This window comes from Engystomops pustulosus, chromosome 3, assembly GCF_040894005.1.
Source record: "Engystomops pustulosus chromosome 3, aEngPut4.maternal, whole genome shotgun sequence".
NCBI lineage: Eukaryota > Metazoa > Chordata > Amphibia > Anura > Leptodactylidae > Engystomops > Engystomops pustulosus.
In genome coordinates, this window is record NC_092413.1 from 137184733 (window position 1) to 137205061 (window position 20329).

Consider the following 20329-nt stretch of genomic DNA (forward strand, 5'->3'; position numbering starts at 1 on the left):
TAGTCAAAGTCAACTAGTCAGTCATAGCAAGAGAAGTTGGTTGTTCCAAGTCTGTAATTTCTAGAATATTGCATGTTTACAAAATCACAAATTTGCTCAAGTCTCCCAAAAAGGCTAGTCTTCCTCAAAAGACACTACTTACTGATTGGTGACTTTTGTAACCTTCAGAACATTTAGTTCTTTCATTATTTGTGCTTCTCTAATTATTATTATTTTTTTTTGCAGAATTAAAGGTTTTATGGTGTTATTCTTTGGTAATTTTGAAAAGCAAAGTTATATTGGCAGGGTGCACCCCTTACACAAATATACCATAAATGTTGATCAATGGAGATTACATTATTTCTGAAAAAGATCAAGTGACCATACACTATTCTCAAATTTTGCTCTCCAGTGTAGATGATTTTTTTGGTTTTAGTGTGCCAAACAGACAACAATAATTTGATACATTTCAACCAATAGCTACTTTGTCTTAAAAATTTTGCATTTCTATAACAAAAAGAAAATCTCTGCCCCATCTGGGAAGCTGTTAGGCATTTTCTGGAATATATCCAGGTCTTTAATCTCAAACTTTCTATTTTATAAAATTTTGTAAAACATAATGAGGAACAACACATTTTAGCCATCTGGACTGTCTTGTGCTTCATGCTTTAGTGAGTAAACACTATGCTAAAAGCATTTATTCCCTTGTTTTATGTATGTTTGTTAAAAACAGAATAATATTCTATTATAGGTGACCAATTATAACTGACCAATATATTGGACAATTGGAGACCTTGTTTTAGGCTTAAAATAACAGATGTATTCATTCTTAAAGGGGTTGGCCACTTTCCCACATGTAATGTTTGTGTTGCGGGGTGGCAAAATATTAGGTGCTTTCTTGAAATGTAAAGTCTGTCTTCCTGCTTCCTGTTTTTTACCTCATGAGTCAGACACTCCTACCCATAAAATGGCAGATGGAGGGTCATGATCTCTAACTGTCCATGAACAATCCCCCTCTCATGGTAATGAGTATGTTGTACAAATTGTACATATTTTGGTGTGGTGTAAGTTAAATTAATATATATTGCTCTCAAAAATCTGATTTGGACAGAGACCTACATAATGTGGTTACATAGTATTTGAAAATGATCCCCTAAGTGTTCTGGAAGGTTTATGTAGTGCTGACAGGCCTGCTTCTCCATTATTATGTAATCTTCCCCCAGCTGTTGCTAGTTCCAGTAGCACCATCTTTTGTTTGGACATGCACCACTATCTGTGGCACGGACCGGTCTCAGTTCCAAGCTGCACCATCATTTTGGTTTAATAGTATGTCTTGGCTTGTACACATACCATAAATAATGTGATCTAACCCCCTGGCTTAATGTTGATGGTCTATCCTGGAGAAAGACCTTTCCCTTGTTCTGATCTTATTAAGGGAAGCATAACAAAGACCCAAAGAAGAGACATGAACACAGCCTTAAACTATCATAACCTAGATTATCTTTAAAACTTGCAGTGATGTCCAGCTGCTCATAATTTACACTGAATGTGTAGCGACCAATATAGATACATCAATAGAGGAATCTGTCTGTTTATATTTTTAAAGCATAAAAGGCACAAGGAATATCGCTCGTGTTTCTCTTCAGATGTCTAAAATAAACATTTTCAAAGTAGGATAAAAAATATAACTAAAAACAGATATACTGTAACACCAAATGGAAAGATTATAATGAAAATCATATTTCAATTTGTCAAAATATTTGACATAATGAGTACTAAAAACACTTTCAGCAGCTTTGAACTTTGTTACGAGCAGTCTTGGTTCATTTCGTACAAATTTCTGGTACATTCTGAGACCCAAACACTTAGCATGAAATATTTGCCTGGTGGAGGTTTTGCATCAGTTCTCAAGAATTGTAACGATCACAGACTGCTTAAATCTTAGATGGGCCAATGATAGTTTTATGGAACCACAAACTAGTCTGTGTAGGATTATAGGACAAAACCATAACAACATATACCAAGGCATATTGAGGTTTTTGTCTGTTTGATTCAGTATCAATGAAATTCATAAAATTCTATTCACTGTTGGATACAATTCAGCACTATATGGAGGGCAGGCTTCATTATAATCCTGAGTTTTCTCCCAACTTTGTTTCATGTTGACAAAATAAGACCTTACTTGAGGCTGTAACTGAATATTACACTTTTTGCTTTCATATAATGTAGATATGTAAAACATTGATATTTCCATTTATTAAAGGAAATCTACCATTATAATCAAGGATGATAAACCAGGGACACTTACCCATAGATCCAGGCACTGTGGCTGTGGTAATCCTCTTATATTTCATATCCATGTCTTTTTTCCTTCTAAAGTCATCTTTTAAAATTATGTTATTGAGTCTTCTCACTGCACAAGTGCTGAGGAAGCAGGGAGGAGGCTGAGACGCAACAGAGAGGAGGAGATTGTAACAGTCTGTAAAGCCAGATCACAGACAGGCTACGGTAGCCACTCAGGCTCATTGAATTACTAGAGATGTTTCCTGCAGTGTAATTCATATTTAGAGAATCCAATGTACTTAGCATTGTATTTACCTTCTTTTATGTGTATATTAAACTGCATTAAAGCACACCTGTCACCAGAAATGTCACTTTTAGCTGGTAACAGGTGGCAATAGCTTATACTATGTTTATTTAAAAAATGTCTTTGTCTTTGAATCATTACAGTACTTTATAATAGTTTATTTTGCACTACCTGTCTCTGCTAGCAGCAAGTGGGTGTCTTGGGCGATAGGGAGAGGGGCAGCTGCTTCTTGTGTGTGCCTATGTCAGTCTCCCAATTTCTGTCAATGCATTGAGTAGGCAGGGGGAGAGATAATGAATGAGGAGACATACACACACATGCACACAGGCTGCTGCAGCTGTTCCCCACCATGAACTCACTACACACTGACGGTAGGGAGCCAGGTAATTTGCAATCAACTATTATAAAGTGCTGAAATAATGCAGAATGCTGTAAAAGACATTTTAAAATCAGTACAGCATAGGCCGGTGGTGGCGAACCTATGGCACGCGTGCCAGAGAGGGCACGCACAGCCCTCTCTATGGGCACGCGTACCATCTTCCTGTTCCATTTCCCTGTTAATCACTGAAGCACAGGCAATGCAGGAAAATCTGCCGCTCACCGAGAGCTTCAGTGATCTCTCATACTGTAGTCTGCATCTGACCTGCTCTGTGCTGCCTTAGACACAAAGCAGGTAAGTGCCCGCCCCTCCACTCCCTCCTCCCCTGCAGCCAGGAACTCCGTGAGAATGAGGCTGAACATCCGGAGCTTACACAACGCCCGGTGAGTACATGGAAGCAGGAGCTGCTCTGTGTGCATTACACAGGCAGCAGGCAGGCAGCTTTGGGACACTAAACAACTACAGGTCCTTATTGTTTAGTGTCCCAAACTGCCCTGTATGACAGCTTCCCATGGCCACATATCTACTGCCCCTGGCTGGATCCCTTGTTGCTGTGCCATGCTGCCAGTGATGCCAGGGTGCACTACACTGCCCTTTTCTATGCAGTGCTCCCACCCTCCACTCCACAACACACACTTTGCCCTACAACCCCCCCCCCCTCCGAATTGAATTCAACAATCCTTCATATTGCCCCTGCTATTTGGTCACTGTATGGGGGTAGTGTTCCTCACTGTATGCGGGTAGTGCTCCTCACTGTATGGGGGTAATGCTCCTCACTGGATGGGGGTAGTGCTCCTCACTGGATGGTGGTAGTATTCCTCACTGTATGGGGGTAGTGTTCCTCACTGTATGGGGATAGTGTTCCTCTCTATATGGCGGTAGTGTTCCTCACTGTATGGCGGTAATGTCCCTCACTATATGGTGGTAGTGTCCCTCACTGTATGGCGGTAGTGTCCCTCACTGTATGGCGGTAGTGTCCCTTAACTGTATGGCGGTAGTGTCCCTCACTGGATGGGGGTAGTGCTCCTCACTGGATGGGGGTAATGGTCATGATACTACTTTATTATATGTCCCTTATAGAGGGGGATTGACTGTAATTGTAGGCTAAATAGCCGGGTTGGCACTCTGCAATGATTACACGGACTTTGGTTTGCAGTTTGGGCACTTGGTCTCTAAAAGGTTCGCCATCACTGGCATAGGCTAATGCAGTGCTCGGGAACTTATGGCTCACGAACCAGATGTGGCTCCTTTGATGGCTGCATCTGGCTCGCAGACAAATCTCTTATAAACAGCAATCAGAACTGTGTGCGTCTAAGACGCACACAGCATTGATCACTGGATGCAAGCATCAATGTTACCACTGCCTGCATCTTTTGTGTGTGCGTCATATGGAGGAGTGGATACTGATACTGCTCTCTATGGCCCAAGCGTGAATTCATTACACATTACATTTTTGTTGATGTATACATGTGTTTGCTTTACAGATATGTGTCATGTGTAATAGGCTGCCCTTATGAAGGAAACATTGAAGCTCATAAAGTAGCTGAGGTAAGATGTAATTTCTAGTAAGAATATAATTTCTAGGACTAATAATAATGTAGACTTGTGTCAATTTGCAGTGCTATGCTTGTTGTTAAAATAGCCTCAGGTTGTGGCACATACCCTGCTATCCTCCAGAGACCAATGAGCACTTCATCACTGATTGGTACAGGAGCCTGGGTAGCTCTATATACATCTGAAAAGTACCCACCACTCCCTGGTCCATTGACTTTTTCCGCTGGTTGTATGCACATGCATCAGGAGAAGACCAGGAAGGGGTGAGGACTTGTCAGATGTTCGGTACTCACTGGGGTCATCTCTTGCTACGGGCAAGTAGGAATTCCCCCTAAGCTCAACGGCCACCACTATTGGAAACAGTTCCAATAGTGTCAGGTTGCGGATAAGACCAGACTCAACCCATGAAACCGGCCACTCGCCGGAACACCAATCATCCCCAAAGACAGCCCCAAAGCTTGTGCTGCCAGCCGCATCAGTAAAGAGTGATAACTCTGCATTATCAAGCTCCTCCGGCTGCCAGCAGGTCCTACCATTATAGGACAGCAAAAATTGTCGCCAGACCCGCAAGTCGGCCCTCAATGGAGCCAAGATGCGGATGTGGCGAGCAGCGTGGACAACCCCTCTAGTGGCAAGGAAAAGACGTCGGAAAAAACATGGCTCATTGGCATGATGCGACAGGCAAACACCAACAGACCTAGCAAAGACTGCATCTGACAAAGAGTCACCCGCTTAACCTTACAAAAACCTGCAACTACTGCTAGCAACCTCTCCAACTTGTCCTTCGGGAGGCGATACACCATTGCAACGGAGTCAAGCTAAATCCCCAAAAAGGAAAGGGCCGTGGCAGTCCCCTTAGTTTTTTCAGCAGGGAAAGGCACCCCCGAAACGGCACATGCAAAATTGAAAAGTAGACAACAAATGAGGGCAAACTACACTATCCACAGGACCCATGAAAAGTAATCATCCAGTTAATGGGTGACGGAACAAAAACCAGTTTCGTAATGTACCACCCACTTTAAGAAAGACTAAATAACTCAAAATACCTGCAAGAAATCGAGTACCCCATAGGTCGGCAAGTGTCAAAATAATACTGATCATCAACACAACAACCTAGAAGGTGATAACACACTGATGAACATGTAAGCGGACTCAATGTCCGACTTGGCCACAACGCCCCACCTTGCAAAGAAGATAAACCCCCCCTATCAAAGGACACATAGGAGACAAATGCCTTCTCAGGAGATATCCCATCTTTCATCGACGAGCCCTTAGGAAAGGACAAGTGGTGAATAAGACAAAACTTCCCCGGCTCCTCCTTAGGCACAACTCCCAAGGGGGAAACCCTCAAGTTCGGGAATGGTGGGGAAGGAAAGGGGCCCTCAATCCTACCCAGTTCTACCTCCTTTTGATTCAACACGGTGCTCAGTGGCAGAGTTTAAATTTTTGTGAAAAACCCTGTCCTCCCTATACGTAAAGGGGATAAAAAAACTCATAAGTAAAGCCGCGCTGCAGCTGTTCCACTGCATCCTTATCAGGATGCTGGTTGAGCCAAGGCGCCATCTCGAGTACGTTCACCGGCATCTTTCCAATCAGTGGGAGGTGCGTGCCTACTTGCACAATCCGTGAAAACAACAGTGCCCATTGTTAAATAGCCAGCATGCCCCAGGGCGGTGGGGAACCACCGATCCCTGAGCCACTGAAACTGGGGAACCATTGGACGTGGACTGAAAAGGCGGCTTCTGAGATACCATGAGGCACAACCAGACGTCCGTCACATTAACTCCCCACCCCATCTCAGGCTGCAGCTATAACCGCCGCCTAAAATCCTCATCAAAGCCCCACAAGGCGCTACCGCCATGTGTTTTATTGATGAATACATAACATCCTGGTACAAAAACAACTTGGAACAACGTTCCGGGTGCCTTTGGCCCATGCCATGACCCAAGAACGAGAAAGCCTGTAGCCAATTATTTATTGTCTTTGCAACCTTAGGTTTCTGATTCTGTGGTCAGGTGGTATCCACAGCCCTTTCACGGTCGACTGTGTGCTGATCCACCAATACTAGGGACCATATATCTATGTATGAATTGGCCCAAATCTTATCCTTCACCTCTGCGTCCAGATGTGCGCCAAGCGGACTAACAATACAATATACCGAATCCTTGTGTATATTCTCAATCCATATTGCCTCACCACACTACAGAGAAAGCCAGATCTAACTTGACATGGTCGCCATGACCAAAACATTGTAAAAAAATTTGATCTGTTATACTTACCTCTTTATTATTATGCATTATGGTAAAGGCTATTAGTAAAGATAAAAATTCTTTTGCACTAAATAAAAGAAGAAGAAAGATTATTCTACATGTTTGCCATGCTCTTCTATATTAATAGATGCTACAAGCTCAGGACCCACAGAAGCATCCTCACCCCCACCCCAAGCCCATGCAAACTGAAAAGTACCTTGTTGTGGAGCACCCGAGGCTGGAACCACTGGCAATGATGCTTGCACCGCCAAAACCAGGCTGGCTATCCTGGACAACCCACTACTGTCACACTTCAGCCGTACACGGGGACGTGGATCAGACCTCGCTGAGAGGTCGAAGATGACAGAGAACGCCAACTTGACGCCCTGGATCTACGCTTAGTTCTAGGTGACCTGCGGCCAGTATTCTGGGAAAAATGCTCTGCAGAGACCCTGTGCCTGAGCCCGCGGTCCTCCCATGGGGATGGCGATAAAGAGTACCTAGTGCGCCATGACCGGTATGGAGGGGGCATAAAGCAACAAGTGACAGAACCTGCAATCAAAGGGTCATCTATGATAATTACCAGCCACAGACGCTGAAAAGACTCTCAGCGAGCACCTCCTACTGCTTCAGGTGCCACAGTTCAAAAAGGGCGAGTACAGGGTGCCAGTCCCTTATAATGAGCAGGAAACAGGAAGGGAGAGGGAGGAGACACATAGATAACGCCCCTTCAAACATTATTGTGTGCTCTGGGGGTCTGCAGTATTATATGTCTGCTCTGGGGGTCTCCAGCATTATATGTCTGCTCTGGGGGTCTCCAGCATTATATGTCTGCTCTGGGGGTCTCTAGTATTATATGTCTGCTCTGGGGGTCTCCAGCATTATATGTCTGCTCTGGGGGTGTTTAGTATTATATTTCTACTCTGGGGTCACCATGATTATTGTCTGCTCTGGAAGTCTCCAGTATCTGCCTGCTCTGGTGGTCTCCAGTTGTCAGCTAAGGACTTCCAATATTGCCTTCTCTGGGGTCTCCAGTATAAGTTGTGTTTTCTGGGAACTCTAATATTATTATTGTCTACTCTGGGGCATCTCCTTCTTTTAAGTTGCCTGCTCTGGGGTGTGTCCATTATTATACTTGTCTGCTCTAGGGTCTCCATTTTTATTATTTCTCAGTCCTGGGGTCTCCATTTTAAGTGTTTGTTATGTTGGGTGGGTCTCCACTATTATTATCTGCCCATTATATATTATATTTTATACATTGACAGGCTCGGGATCTGTATAACTTATTGTAAAAATGCAGCTCTTTTTTCCTAGGGTGGTGTTTAGTTATGTACTATGATATTTGTGGTTGTTTGTGCATCAAAGGTGCTGCCCCTTGAAGTTGAACAGTATGACTATGTGGCCCAATAAAGTTTGCGCACCCCTGCCTAAGGGTGGTTTCACATTGGCGTTGGTTTTCACTGATCTGTTGTCCATGGAAAAAATATGAAACATGTCCTATTTTTTAATAGATGCAGGTCACAAAAGGCAATAGAAGTCTATGGGTCCACAAAAAAAACTGATGAATCATTTTATTTCACTGATGAGGCTGAAAAACCTTCCGTTTTTTTATGTACATAGAGACAAAACTGAGGCATCATGGAGACATAATGGAAGAAAAACGGAGACACAATGGAGACAAAACACAACAGATGCGCAACTGAAGCGTAACAGCTGAAGCCAACAGGAAAGAGCCCTTTAACTGTATGAGTGTCTTCAGGACACTGATTAAGTTTGAAGTTAGTTAGAGCAGCAGATTTCCTTCTCTGCTAACAGAGAAATTACAAAAATTATTTCATGCCAGTATTTCATGCATTTCTTGCAAACTTTGCTGGTTTTGAACCAGGAAACAGGGGCACGGATCAGACGGACCGCAGCGCGGGACATCAGCGGCGCCAGAGGAAGTAAGTACACGTTTATTATTTTCAAATAACCCACCCCAGCCCAGCCCTAAGTTATTCCGGAACTCGGATAACCCCTTTAAAGGATTGAAATTAGACACTTTTATTACTGCTATTACAAGGAACTAATAATATATATATATAATAATTGCTGTTTTACACAGGTAGCTAAAAGGCTTTACAGTATGGGCTGTTATGAAATCTCGCTTGGGGACACGATAGGAGTGGGAACACCAGGCAGCATAAGAAAAATGTTGGAAGCTGTGATGAAAGAAATACCAGTCAATGCCCTGGCTGTTCACTGCCATGACACTTATGGACAAGCGTTAGCCAATATTCTTACAGCAATGCAGGTTAGTTTCTGTCATTTTTTTCACAATGTTGATACCACAATTACTTAGCAAAACTGGTATTTACAATATAAAGCTACATTCACAAGACCTTATGGGGCAGGTATGTATGGACGCAAGCTTGTAGTCCCGTGTGGCACTGTACAGCTCTGTACATGAGAAAAAGATAGGACATATCCTATCTTTCCCCGTGTGTACGGCCCGTACATAATGCATTTCCATGGAGAGGGGAGGGGTCACCCCTCCTCCTCTCCATGGCACTGGATGTATGCCCTATCTTGAATTATGCTCCGTCTTTCACGTTTTTTTTTTAATTTTACATTGAACATTATATAATCTCTGTCTAGACTGTACTTTCTACATCTTGTAATCTGCAAATAGGCTGCTTGTCTTTTATACTTAAAAATGGTTGAATAGAATTTGAGAAAAAACCCTTTATTCTTCAGTTAGTTTCTAAATATAAATACCTACATTATATTGCTATTCTGATTTGAAACTAGTAAAAGTCTGGTGCTTTAGCTTCAGTACTGTAAGCAGGATTATTATTAAACCTACCATTTGAAAATGGATATTCTGACACCCACATACCTGCACATAGGTGTAGCTGAGATGATGCAGGAACATGTCTTGGTTAAGTACAGAAACCGTCCGTTTCTTTGTAAAAGCGAATCTGATATTATGCTAATTATCCATTCTGCACTTCTGTATGTGTGTGTATATATACATATATAAAACATTGGGGTCAGGGTGTATATATACAGGCAGTCCCCGGGTTACATACAAGATAGGGTCTGTAGGTTTGTTCTTAAGTTGAATTTGTATGTAAGTCGGAACTGTATATTTTCTCATTGTAATCCCAGACAGAACTTTTTTTGGTCTCTGTGAGAATTGAATTTTAAAAATGTTGCTTTGTCATAAGAATCAAGATTAACAATAAAGCTTCATTACAGACACCTCTGATAACTGTTACAGCTGATCATTGTAGCCTAGGAATAAAGTACAATAAATTACCAACATCCAGAGGTCCGTTTGTAACTAGGGGTCGTATGTAAGTCGAGTGTTCTTAAGTAGGGGACCGCCTGTACACTCACCGGCCACTTTATTAGGTACACCTGTCCAACTGCTCGTTAACACTTAATTTCTAATCAGCCAATCACATGGCGGCAACTCAGTGCATTTAGGCATGTAGACATGGTCAAGACAATCTCCTGCAGTTCAAACCGAGCATTAGTATGGGGAAGAAAGGTGATTTGAGTGCCTTTGAACGTGGCATGGTTGTTGGTGCCAGAAGGGCTGGTCCGAGTATTTCAGAAACTGCTGATCTACTGGGATTTTCACGCACAACCATCTCTAGGGTTTACAGAGAATGGTCCGAAAAAGAAAAAAACATCCAGTGAGCGGCAGTTCTGTGGGTGGAAATGCCTTGTTGATGCCAGAGGTCAGAGGAGAATGGGCAGACTGGTTGGAGCTGATAGAAAGGCAACAGTGACTCAAATCACCACCCGTTACAACCAAGGTAGGCTGAAGAGCATCTCTGAACACACAGTACGTCGAACTTTGAGGCAGATGGGCTACAGCAGCAGAAGACCACACCGGGTGCCACTCCTTTCAGCTAAGAACAGGAAACTGAGGCTACAATTTGCACAAGCTCATCAAAATTGGACAGTAGAAGATTGGAAAAACATTGCCTGGTCTGATGAGTCTCGATTTCTGCTGCGACATTTGGATAGGGTCAGAATTTGGCATCAACAACATGAAAGCATGGATCCATCCTGCCTTGTATCAACGGTTCAGGCTGGTGGTGGTGGTGTCATGGTGTGGGGAATATTTTCTTGGCACTCTTTGGGCCCCTTGGTACCAATTGAGCATCGTTGCAACACCACAGCCTACCTGAGTATTGTTGCTGACCATGTCCATCCCTTTATGACCACAATGTACCCAACATCTGATGGCTACTTTCAGCAGGATAATGCGCCATGTCATAAAGCTGGAATCATCTCAGACTGGTTTCTTGAACATGACAATGAGTTCACTGTACTCAAATGGCCTCCACAGTCACCAGATCTCAATCCAATAGAGCATCTTTGGGATGTGGTGGAACCAGAGATTCGCATCATGGATGTGCAGCCGACAAATCTGCGGCAACTGCGTGATGCCATCATTTCAATATGGACCAAAATCTCTGAGGAATGCTTCCAGCACCTTGTTGAATCTATGCCACGAAGAATTGAGGCAGTTCTGAAGGCAAAAGGGGGTCCAACCCGTTACTAACATGGTGTACCTAATAAAGTGGCCGGTGAGTGTATATAATACTCGTTTTCTTCCAGGAAATGATTGCAATTTCATATCTTCATTAATTTTGCTTGCAATGAAAAAACACAAAAGAGAATGAAAAAAAAATCAAATCATTGATCATTTTACACAAAAAAATGTGCAAGAGTATTGTCACTCTCCGCCTAATACTTGGTAGCACAACCTATAGACAAAATAACTGCGAACAACCACTTCTGGTAACCAACAGTGAGTTTCTTACAATGCTCTGCTGGAATTTTAACTCTTCTTTGGCAGACTGCTCCAGGTCCCTTAGATTTGAAGGGTGCCTTCTACAAACTGCCATTTTGAGACTGACATTTTTCCACTTTAGAAGTCTCCAGTGCTTTCTCTCAAACCATTTGCTAGTGCTTTTTGAAGTCTGTTTAGGGTCATTGTCCAGCTGGAAGACCCATGACCTCTGAGAGAGACCCAGCTTTCTCACACTGGGCCCTACTAATGCTGCAAAATTTGTTGGTAGTTCTCAGACTACATAATGCCATGCACACGGTCAAGCAGTCCAGTGCCAGAGGCAGCAAAGCAACCCCAAAACATCCGGGAACCTCCACCATGTTTGACTGTAGGGACTGTGTTCTTCTCTTTGAAGGCTCATACTCCAGCCCCAAACTCCAGTCTGGCTTTTTTTTATGTTTTTGTGTAAGAAGTGGGGTCTTCCTGGGTATCCTTCAGTACAGTCCCTTTTCAATCAGAAGCCGACAGGTAGTACGGGTTGACACTATTGTACCCTTGGATTGCAGGGCAGCTTGAACTTGTTTGGATGTTAGTCGAGGTTCTTTATCCACCATCCGCACAAACTTGCATTGAAATCTCTCATCAATTATTTTTTTCTGTCCACATCTAGGGAGGTTAGCCACAGTGCCATGGGCTTTAAACTTCTTGATGACACTGCGCACGGTAGACACAGGAACATTCAGATCTTTGGAGATGGACTTGTAGCCTTGAGATTGCCAATGCTTCCTCACAATTTTGATACTGAAGTCCTCAGAAAGTTCTTTGGTCTTCTTTCTTTTCTCCATGCTCCAATGTGGTGCACACAAGGACACAGGACAGAGGTTGAGTCAATTTTAATCCATTTCAACTGGCTGCAAGTGTGATTTAGTTATTGCCACAGGTAAGTTACAGATGCTGTTTATTACACAAATTAGAGAAGCATCACATGAGGTTTCAAACAGTGCCAATACTTTTGTTCACCCCCTTTTTTATGTTTGGTGTGAAATTATATCCAATTTGGCTTTTTGACAATTCTTTTTGTGGTTTTCCATTGAAGACAAATTAAATGAAGATAATAATACCAAAGAATTTCTAATTGAAATCATTTTATGGAAAAAACTGGGTATATCTGACAGAATTGCAGGGGTGCCAATAATTTTAGCCACCACTGTACAGTACTCAGGCAGACAAATCAAACAGGCTTATAATGCTTTTTTAAAGGGATATTCCCAAGATTCTTAAATATACGCAGGATAACAAAATAAGATGATCGGGTGCGTTCTATTATACGCTTGGATCCTTTTGAGGTCATTTGAGGGAATCACATACATGCGTATGGCTGCTTAGAACCTGTTTATCTTAATAGATAAACAGGTTCAAAGCAGCCAAATTAATGGTAAACAGTAAAAAAAACTGATGAATTTTAAAAATGCATGCGTTTTTAAATGCTTTGAAAACGCATGCTTAAAAAACGCCATATGTGGCATCAGCCTTAGGAAGGAGTGTGGAGCTGAACGGTCATGTGCGACCATCTGCTCCATTACTATGACAGAGTAATAAGGGGTTGCAAGTGGATAGGACAAAACTTATGTTTGTGGGAAAACCCCTTTAAGGTTTCCTGTGCCCTGAAGACGAAGGGTTAAAGGATTAAATTTAATAGGATAGTCTGTATATTTGTTAGTTATAAGATAGTACAATATTAAAAATAAAAAGTTAAGTAATGAACAATTCAAGTACATACTGATTGTATTATACTTATTTGAAATAATAACAATACATTGTAGCATTTTTCATTGGTATATTAAGAGTTAAAATGTTTAGTGGTAGTGATAGGCTTATCCATGTGTCAATTACAAGGAGAGGTTAAAGGGAAGCTATGCCTGGCCGCCCCCAGAAAAAGCTGAGGGTACTAGGCGAAACGTGCGTCGGCGGTACTTAGTGCTTGAATCAATGCAGGGATAGTCTCTCTTAGGGACAGCTTGGTCAGCAATGACACTTACCAGATAACATACTACTCCCAACTTTCCCTCTCAGTGTGGCTCATAAACAGACCGCTGACTGACCGCATCATGTCAGCGGCACCAGTACTGCTGACAGCGACGTTTGCGTTGTGGTTACCATTGCTGCACTGCTCAGAATAGGATCTGTAGAGAGGTATAAGCAACTCTATTTTGCCTGTGAAAAGCAGGGCTTTGTTGGGACTACTGTAGAGGTGCAGTGAACAATTGCAACTGAGTGCAGAGTGAGTTACTTCTGAGATCAGCTGTGTTTGTGATCAAACCAAGGTCCAGCCGTGACTACCCCAGGGTTTTGTCAGGGTGCAAGAGTAAGTTATAACACACAATTATATTGTAATGCAAATGCTTAGAAAAGTCACATTTGCACTGCAGGTGTAATAAGTCCCTGGTGACAGGTTCCCTTTAATTTTCCAAATACAGAGCTGTATAAAGGCACGTTTCAGGTCCGTATCGGAATCGGAATCTTCCTCAATTGCATATCTGCATATGCAACTGAGGAAGAGTCCGCTACTGCCTTAACCCCTTAATGATCCCCTCATGTTTTCTTCGGTGGTCATTAAGAGATCTACAGGTGCCGGGGATGGACTGTGATATCACAACCAAGCCAGGCGCTAACACCCGGGAGGTAAAGATAGTTCGTATATAAATATCCAGCTCACCTGTTCTGTATATAGGCCGCTTCTTGTTATGCGATTTCCAAAGTCCAAATGTGAACGGTGCTCGGGTCCTGGTTGAAAGAAGGAGCCTGTGCCGCTTCAGGTGTAGAATGAAGGAATTGATAGATCCAGCACTCGTTGAAGATATGTTAAAATTGCATATTCTTTATTTAATCCATTTTATGCAAATACAAAAAACAAAAAAGCCTTGGTAAAAAAAATGAGCTGAAATGCTCCCTGTTAAAAAATGTTTAGAGACGGCAGACCTATGTGTTTCGGAAAAAAAATACTGGCATGTCGTCCTTAGTCATGGTCTGACTATGGACGACATGCCACTTTGTCATGGTAGTTCTATTTTGTGCCCATATAAAAGATGTAACACCTTGGAGCTATGTGGTGTAAAAGAACTTGTTTTATTCTGGTTTCTCATGCAGATGAACATGATCCAATCATTATATTGCAATATATGTAGTTATATGAAGGAGACATGTGGCCTCTGATGTATTGTTAAGATGTTCAGCAGCAGCTGATGTATGCATAATAGGGTCTTAGGATGTTTTACAGCAGGTTCTGTAGGTTATTAATATTTTTATTACATTTATCATTGTTATTGTATTAATTGTATTGTATTAATTGTATTAATATATTAAACATGTAATGGGCGGCTTATTTCTGAAACCTGCCTAACAAATTCTTGAGCATCAACATATCACTGGCTGCTTCTGATGTTCACTCCTCTTCCCTCTTTTGGAGTAGAGGAGTCATACAGTGGTATACTCTGTCAGCCTCAATTGTAAGGATATGTTGGAATCGTCCAAATGGTTTCCTATGGAGACCTATGGCCGTAGCCTTAGTTCATTTAGCACTGTGAATGCTATAAAAATACACCAATTTCTTAATTTTAATAAAAAGATAAGAAAAAACATACTTTTACATTTATGCTACATCCATGTAGCAAAGATCCAATGAATTTGTTGCATTTTATAACAGAATATTTACATCTAAAATTAATCCTGGTTATTGCTTTAAAATAATGATAAACATTTTAACATGTAAGTTATGGTAGATCATGATTTTAAAAGTAGTATTAAGTAAAAAGAAAAGAAAGGAAGGCCTATAATGGGAAATTGTGCAATATTTCAGTGTAGTTTTAGTTTGTAGCAGCTAGAGGGCAGTGCTAGAGCTTGAGAACCGTGTAAGACTGTATATGGTTCTCCCTGTAAGACTTCAGTAAATGCAAAGGTTTACATATTTGTAGGGACTGTGAAAATCCCCTCATTAACATTTTCAAGGTAATCATATTGCTATTACTTGATATACTGCATAATTTTTACAGTTTTCTTTATATGCGATCAATGTTGAATAAGCATTTTAAAAAAAATTATTATCTGTTTTGGTCTTGTCAGTATCACATATTTAATTTCATATATATATTTAAAAAAAAAGTTATATTTAACACAATAATTTATGTGCCGAATTTGCCAACCAGTGCAAGAAAGTTCCTGGCAGTCCTTCAAAGACATTTTACCTAAGTTTGTTTGCTCTTGTTTTGACCCCACCTGTTTATAGTATTCAGGCCAGTTCTACCTGCCTTGACCTCTGCCAGTTATTCTGTTATGAAATAACAAATAACATTTATGGATAATTCTCTGACAATGTCTCTGTCTGTGCTACCAACCTGTGGCTTTGTACTTTTGGAGGTTAGCAGTCATTAAACTTGTACCAATGCTGTTTACCTGCATCTCCCTGCATGTCCAGTTCAGACTTAGTCAATCTCTTGTGGCGAGGGGGGTAAACAGGGAAAACCAGAGGAACATTTAGAAAATACAGTTAAGTGTATTCCTAACTCAAACCAGTTTAGGGGCATAGTGGGGTCACACTATGGAACATTTTGCCGAGGAGGGAACATACAAAAATAAGCAAGAATTCTAATATACTTTACCTGCCATGTTTCTTCGAGGTCTTAATGCTATTTGGAGTTCCCTAGGAATGGAATAAATTTTGAGGGGCCGTGTGTTTCTTATCTGTCACATCTTTTAAATTATAATTCCTGGTAACCTTACACAATCCAGGATTTTTCAAATATAGTTTAGTGTACCTCCAGTTTTATTAGTAAAGTGAGAATTTACCTTCAGCACATGTTAATAACCCTGCCTTACTTCCCTCATTAATCTATAGTGGGTACAGAAAGTATTCAGACCCCTTTAAATTTTTAATTCTTTGTTTCATTGCAGCCAATTGGTAAGATCAAAAAGTTTTTTTTTTCTGCTTATCAATGTCCACTCTGCACCCCATCTTGACAGAAAAAAACAGAAATGTAGATATTTTTGCTAATTTATCAAGCAAGAAAAACTGAAATGGTGATAAGTATTCAGACCATTGACTAGAAGAACCTTTTGAGCTAGTACAGCCATGAGTCTAAACTCTGTGTGAGTTTCACACCTGGATTTGAGGATCCTCTGCCATTCTGCCTTGCAGATCCACTCCAGCTCCCTTAGGCTGGATGGTGAACTTTGGGGCAAAGCCAAGTTTCTCCAGAGATGCTCAATTGGGCCTGGCTGGTCACAGAGTTGTTATGAAGCCACAGCTTTGTTATTTTAGAGGTGCACTTTGGATCATTGTCTTGTTGGAAGGTGAACCTTTGGCCCAAGTTCAAAGCACTCTGGAAGAGGTTTTCATCCAGGATATCTATGTACTTGGCCGCATTCGTCTTTCCTTCTCTATCCTTGTAGCTTAAGAACACTCCCATTACATGATGATGCCACCACCATATTTCACTGTTGTGATTGTATTTGACAGGTGATGAGCAGTGCTTGGTTTTATCCACACATATCGCTTAGAATGAACACCAAAAAGTTTATATCTTCGTCTCCTCAGACCAGAGAATCTTATTTCTCATAGCTTGGAAGTACTTCATGTGTTTTTTGCAGACTGTATGAAGGCTTTTATATGTCTTGCAGGCTTCTGTAGGCACACTGTCATAAAGCCACGACTGGCGGAGGGCTGCAGTGATAGTTGACTTTGTGGAACTTTCTCCCATCTCCCTACTGTATATCTGAAGCTCACCCACAGTGATCTTGGGCTGCTTATTTCCTTTTCTCACTAAGGATCTTCTCCCACTATTGCTTACTTTTGCTGGATGGCCAGGTTGAGATAGATTTGTGTTTGTCACAAACTTCTTCTATTTAAGGATTTTGGAGTCCACTGTGCTCTAAGTGGGCACTTATAACTTATGGGAGAACTATTTACACCTGTAAGGGCACTATAAACACCAATTGGAGCGCAATAAACACCTGTGCATTATGGACACTATAGTCACTAAAGGAGGCACTATAAAATCTTATTTGCACACTATAAACATCTATAAGAACATTATCAAAAGCTGTAGGAGGTAGTTTAAAGATATTAAGAGGTAGATTAAAACTATTCTGGACCCTGGGCTGTATGAAAATTGCTGGCCTCTCACAAGTATAGCTTACTTTATAAAGGTTTGACACGTTTTGCGCTGTGTTTACTACAATTATTAGCGGTAGATAGAATATGTAGGTCACAGATTAGTAATTAAGTAGTTATTTCCAGGTAGCAAATTTGTCCTACACTTGTAACAGTAGAAGGTATATATTTATTCATAAGATATTGGAGTGGATAAGAGAGTGGTAGGTCCTCAGGACCAGAGGCAATACAATACTCTTTTTATATTGGGGGTTAATGGGGCTTCTAACATTTTAAGACTTTCAGAAAGCAATGAAAATAGTTTGTCATATAAATAAGTCTATAACCATGCAAAAATATAGTTCAAGTGTGCAGTATAGAGAGTGTGCTAACATTTCTGATTGTGTGTACTTACTGTTTGTAAAATATTGCATCCTTTCCTAGTGATTGAGTCGTCAAATGTATTTTCTATTAAGCACAGCATAACAAATACCAAGAAAAAGAGTAATTATATCTTGTGAATTAATCTTCTCATTTCTTTGTAGATGGGGGTCAGTGTTGTAGACTGTGCAGTTGCTGGACTTGGAGGTTGTCCCTATGCAAATGGCGCAACAGGGAATGTTGCAACTGAAGATGTATTATACATGCTAAATGGCCTTGGCATCCATACGGTAATATTGTCTGAACATTTTAGAGTTTCTTTTATTATCTACACTGTAAAGTGAATACAGTAGAGTGAACCTTTCACCAGGGACCCCATTTTCACTAAAAGAAAAACATGTCTTGTCTGTGCGGTTCACTCCTCAGCTCTCAGCCCCCACCTTTCTGCTCTTCTACAGCTCCTTCCTCCCCCACTTCTGTCTCTGTATGAGTGAAGGAGCAGAAAGGAGGCGCTGTACAAGTCAAATGTTTTTTTTAAGTGCATCCAAACCAAAGCCCAACCCCTGGGACTACACAAAGGATTGTGTCAGGGTGTAAGGTAAGTTTACACTCACCGGCCACTTTATTAGGTACACCATGCTAGTAACGGGTTGGACCCCCTTTTGCCTTCAGAACTGCCTCAATTCTTCGTGGCATAGATTCAACAAGTTGCTGGAAGCATTCCTCAGAGATTTTGGTCCATATTGACATGATGGCATCACACAGTTGCCGCAGATTTGTCAGCTGCACATCCATGATGCGAATCTCCCGTTCCACCACAACCCAAAGATGCTCTATTGGATTGAGATTTGGTGACTGTGGAGGCCATTTGAGTACAGTGAACTCATTGTCATGTTCAAGAAACCAGTCTGAGATGATTCCAGCTTTATGACATGGCGCATTATCCTGCTGAAAGTAGCCATCAGATGTTGGGTACATTGTGGTCATAAAGGGATGGACATGGTCAGCAACAATACTCAGGTAGGCTGTGGTGTTGCAACGATGCTCAATTGGTACCAAGGGGCCCAAAGAGTGCCAAGAAAATATTCCCCACACCATGACACCACCACCACAAGCCTGAACCGTTGATACAAGGCAGGATGGATCCATGCTTTCATGTTGTTGACGCCAAATTCTGACCATACCATCCGAATGTCGCAGCAGAAATCGAGACTCATCAGACCAAGCAACATTTTTCCAATCTTCTACTGTCCAATTTCGATGAGCTTGTGCAAATTGTAGCCTCAGTTTCCTGTTCTTAGCTGAAAGGAGTGGCAGCCGGTGTGGTCTTCTGCTGCTGTAGCCCATTTTCCTCAAAGTTTGACTTACTGTGCGTTCAGAGATGCTCTTCTGCCTACCTTGGTTGTAACGGGTGGTGATTTGAGTCACTGTTGCCTTTCTATCAGCTCGAACCAGTCTGCCCATTCTCCTCTGACCTCTGGCATCAACAAGGCATTTCCGCCCACAGAACTGCCGCTCACTGGATGTTTTTTCTTTTTCGGACCATTCTCTGTAAACCCTAGAGATGGTTGTGCGTGAAAATCCCAGTAGATCAGCAGTTTCTGAAATACTCAGACCAGCCCTTCTGGCACCAACAACCATGCCACGTTCAAAGGCACTCAAATCACCTTTCTTCCCCATACTGATGCTCGGTTTGAACTGCAGGAGATTGTCCTGACCATGTCTACATGCCTAAATGCACTGAGTTGCCGCCATGTGATTGGCTGATTAGAAATTAAGTGTTAACGAGCAGTTGGACAGGTGTACCTAATGAAGTGCCCGGTGAGTGTATATTTTAATGCAAATGCTTAGAGAAGGCAGAAAGGCATATTTGCATTGCAGGTGTGATACCCTTCTGCAACCTGTCTTTAGTGAAAATGAGATCCCTGGTGACAGGTTCCCTTTAAATACTATTTACAGTTACATCAAATACTGTGTATATTTGTGCCATGAAGCCTTTTCCTAAAACCTGAGGATGGTGTTTCTACCATGAGTTTGCAAAATAATGAACACCCCGTTCAAAAGGCTTGTAGGCTTGCAACTCACCACCACTGTACTGTTCCACAGATTCTGAAAATGACACAAAAAGACCTTAGTGTATCTCCTTTAGCAGAAGAAAAACAAAGGGGCAGATTTACTTACCCAGTCCTGTCGCGATCCCGCGGTGCGTTGTCCGATGAGGATTCGGGTCTTTTTTCCTACTGAAGAAGTAATTTAATGTGTT

General features: G+C 41.7%; 1 protein-coding gene across 1 annotated transcript in view; it reads left to right on the forward strand.

Moving 5' to 3' along the window:
- The window catches only part of HMGCLL1 (3-hydroxy-3-methylglutaryl-CoA lyase like 1), a 65695-nt gene that overhangs the window by 40634 nt on the left and 4732 nt on the right, over window positions 1-20329 (forward strand). The window contains exons 7-9 of the mRNA XM_072142260.1: window positions 4430-4493; window positions 8853-9041; window positions 18231-18356. Of these exons, the coding sequence (XP_071998361.1) occupies window positions 4430-4493; window positions 8853-9041; window positions 18231-18356 (379 nt within the window). The remainder of the gene's footprint in view (window positions 1-4429; window positions 4494-8852; window positions 9042-18230; window positions 18357-20329) is intronic.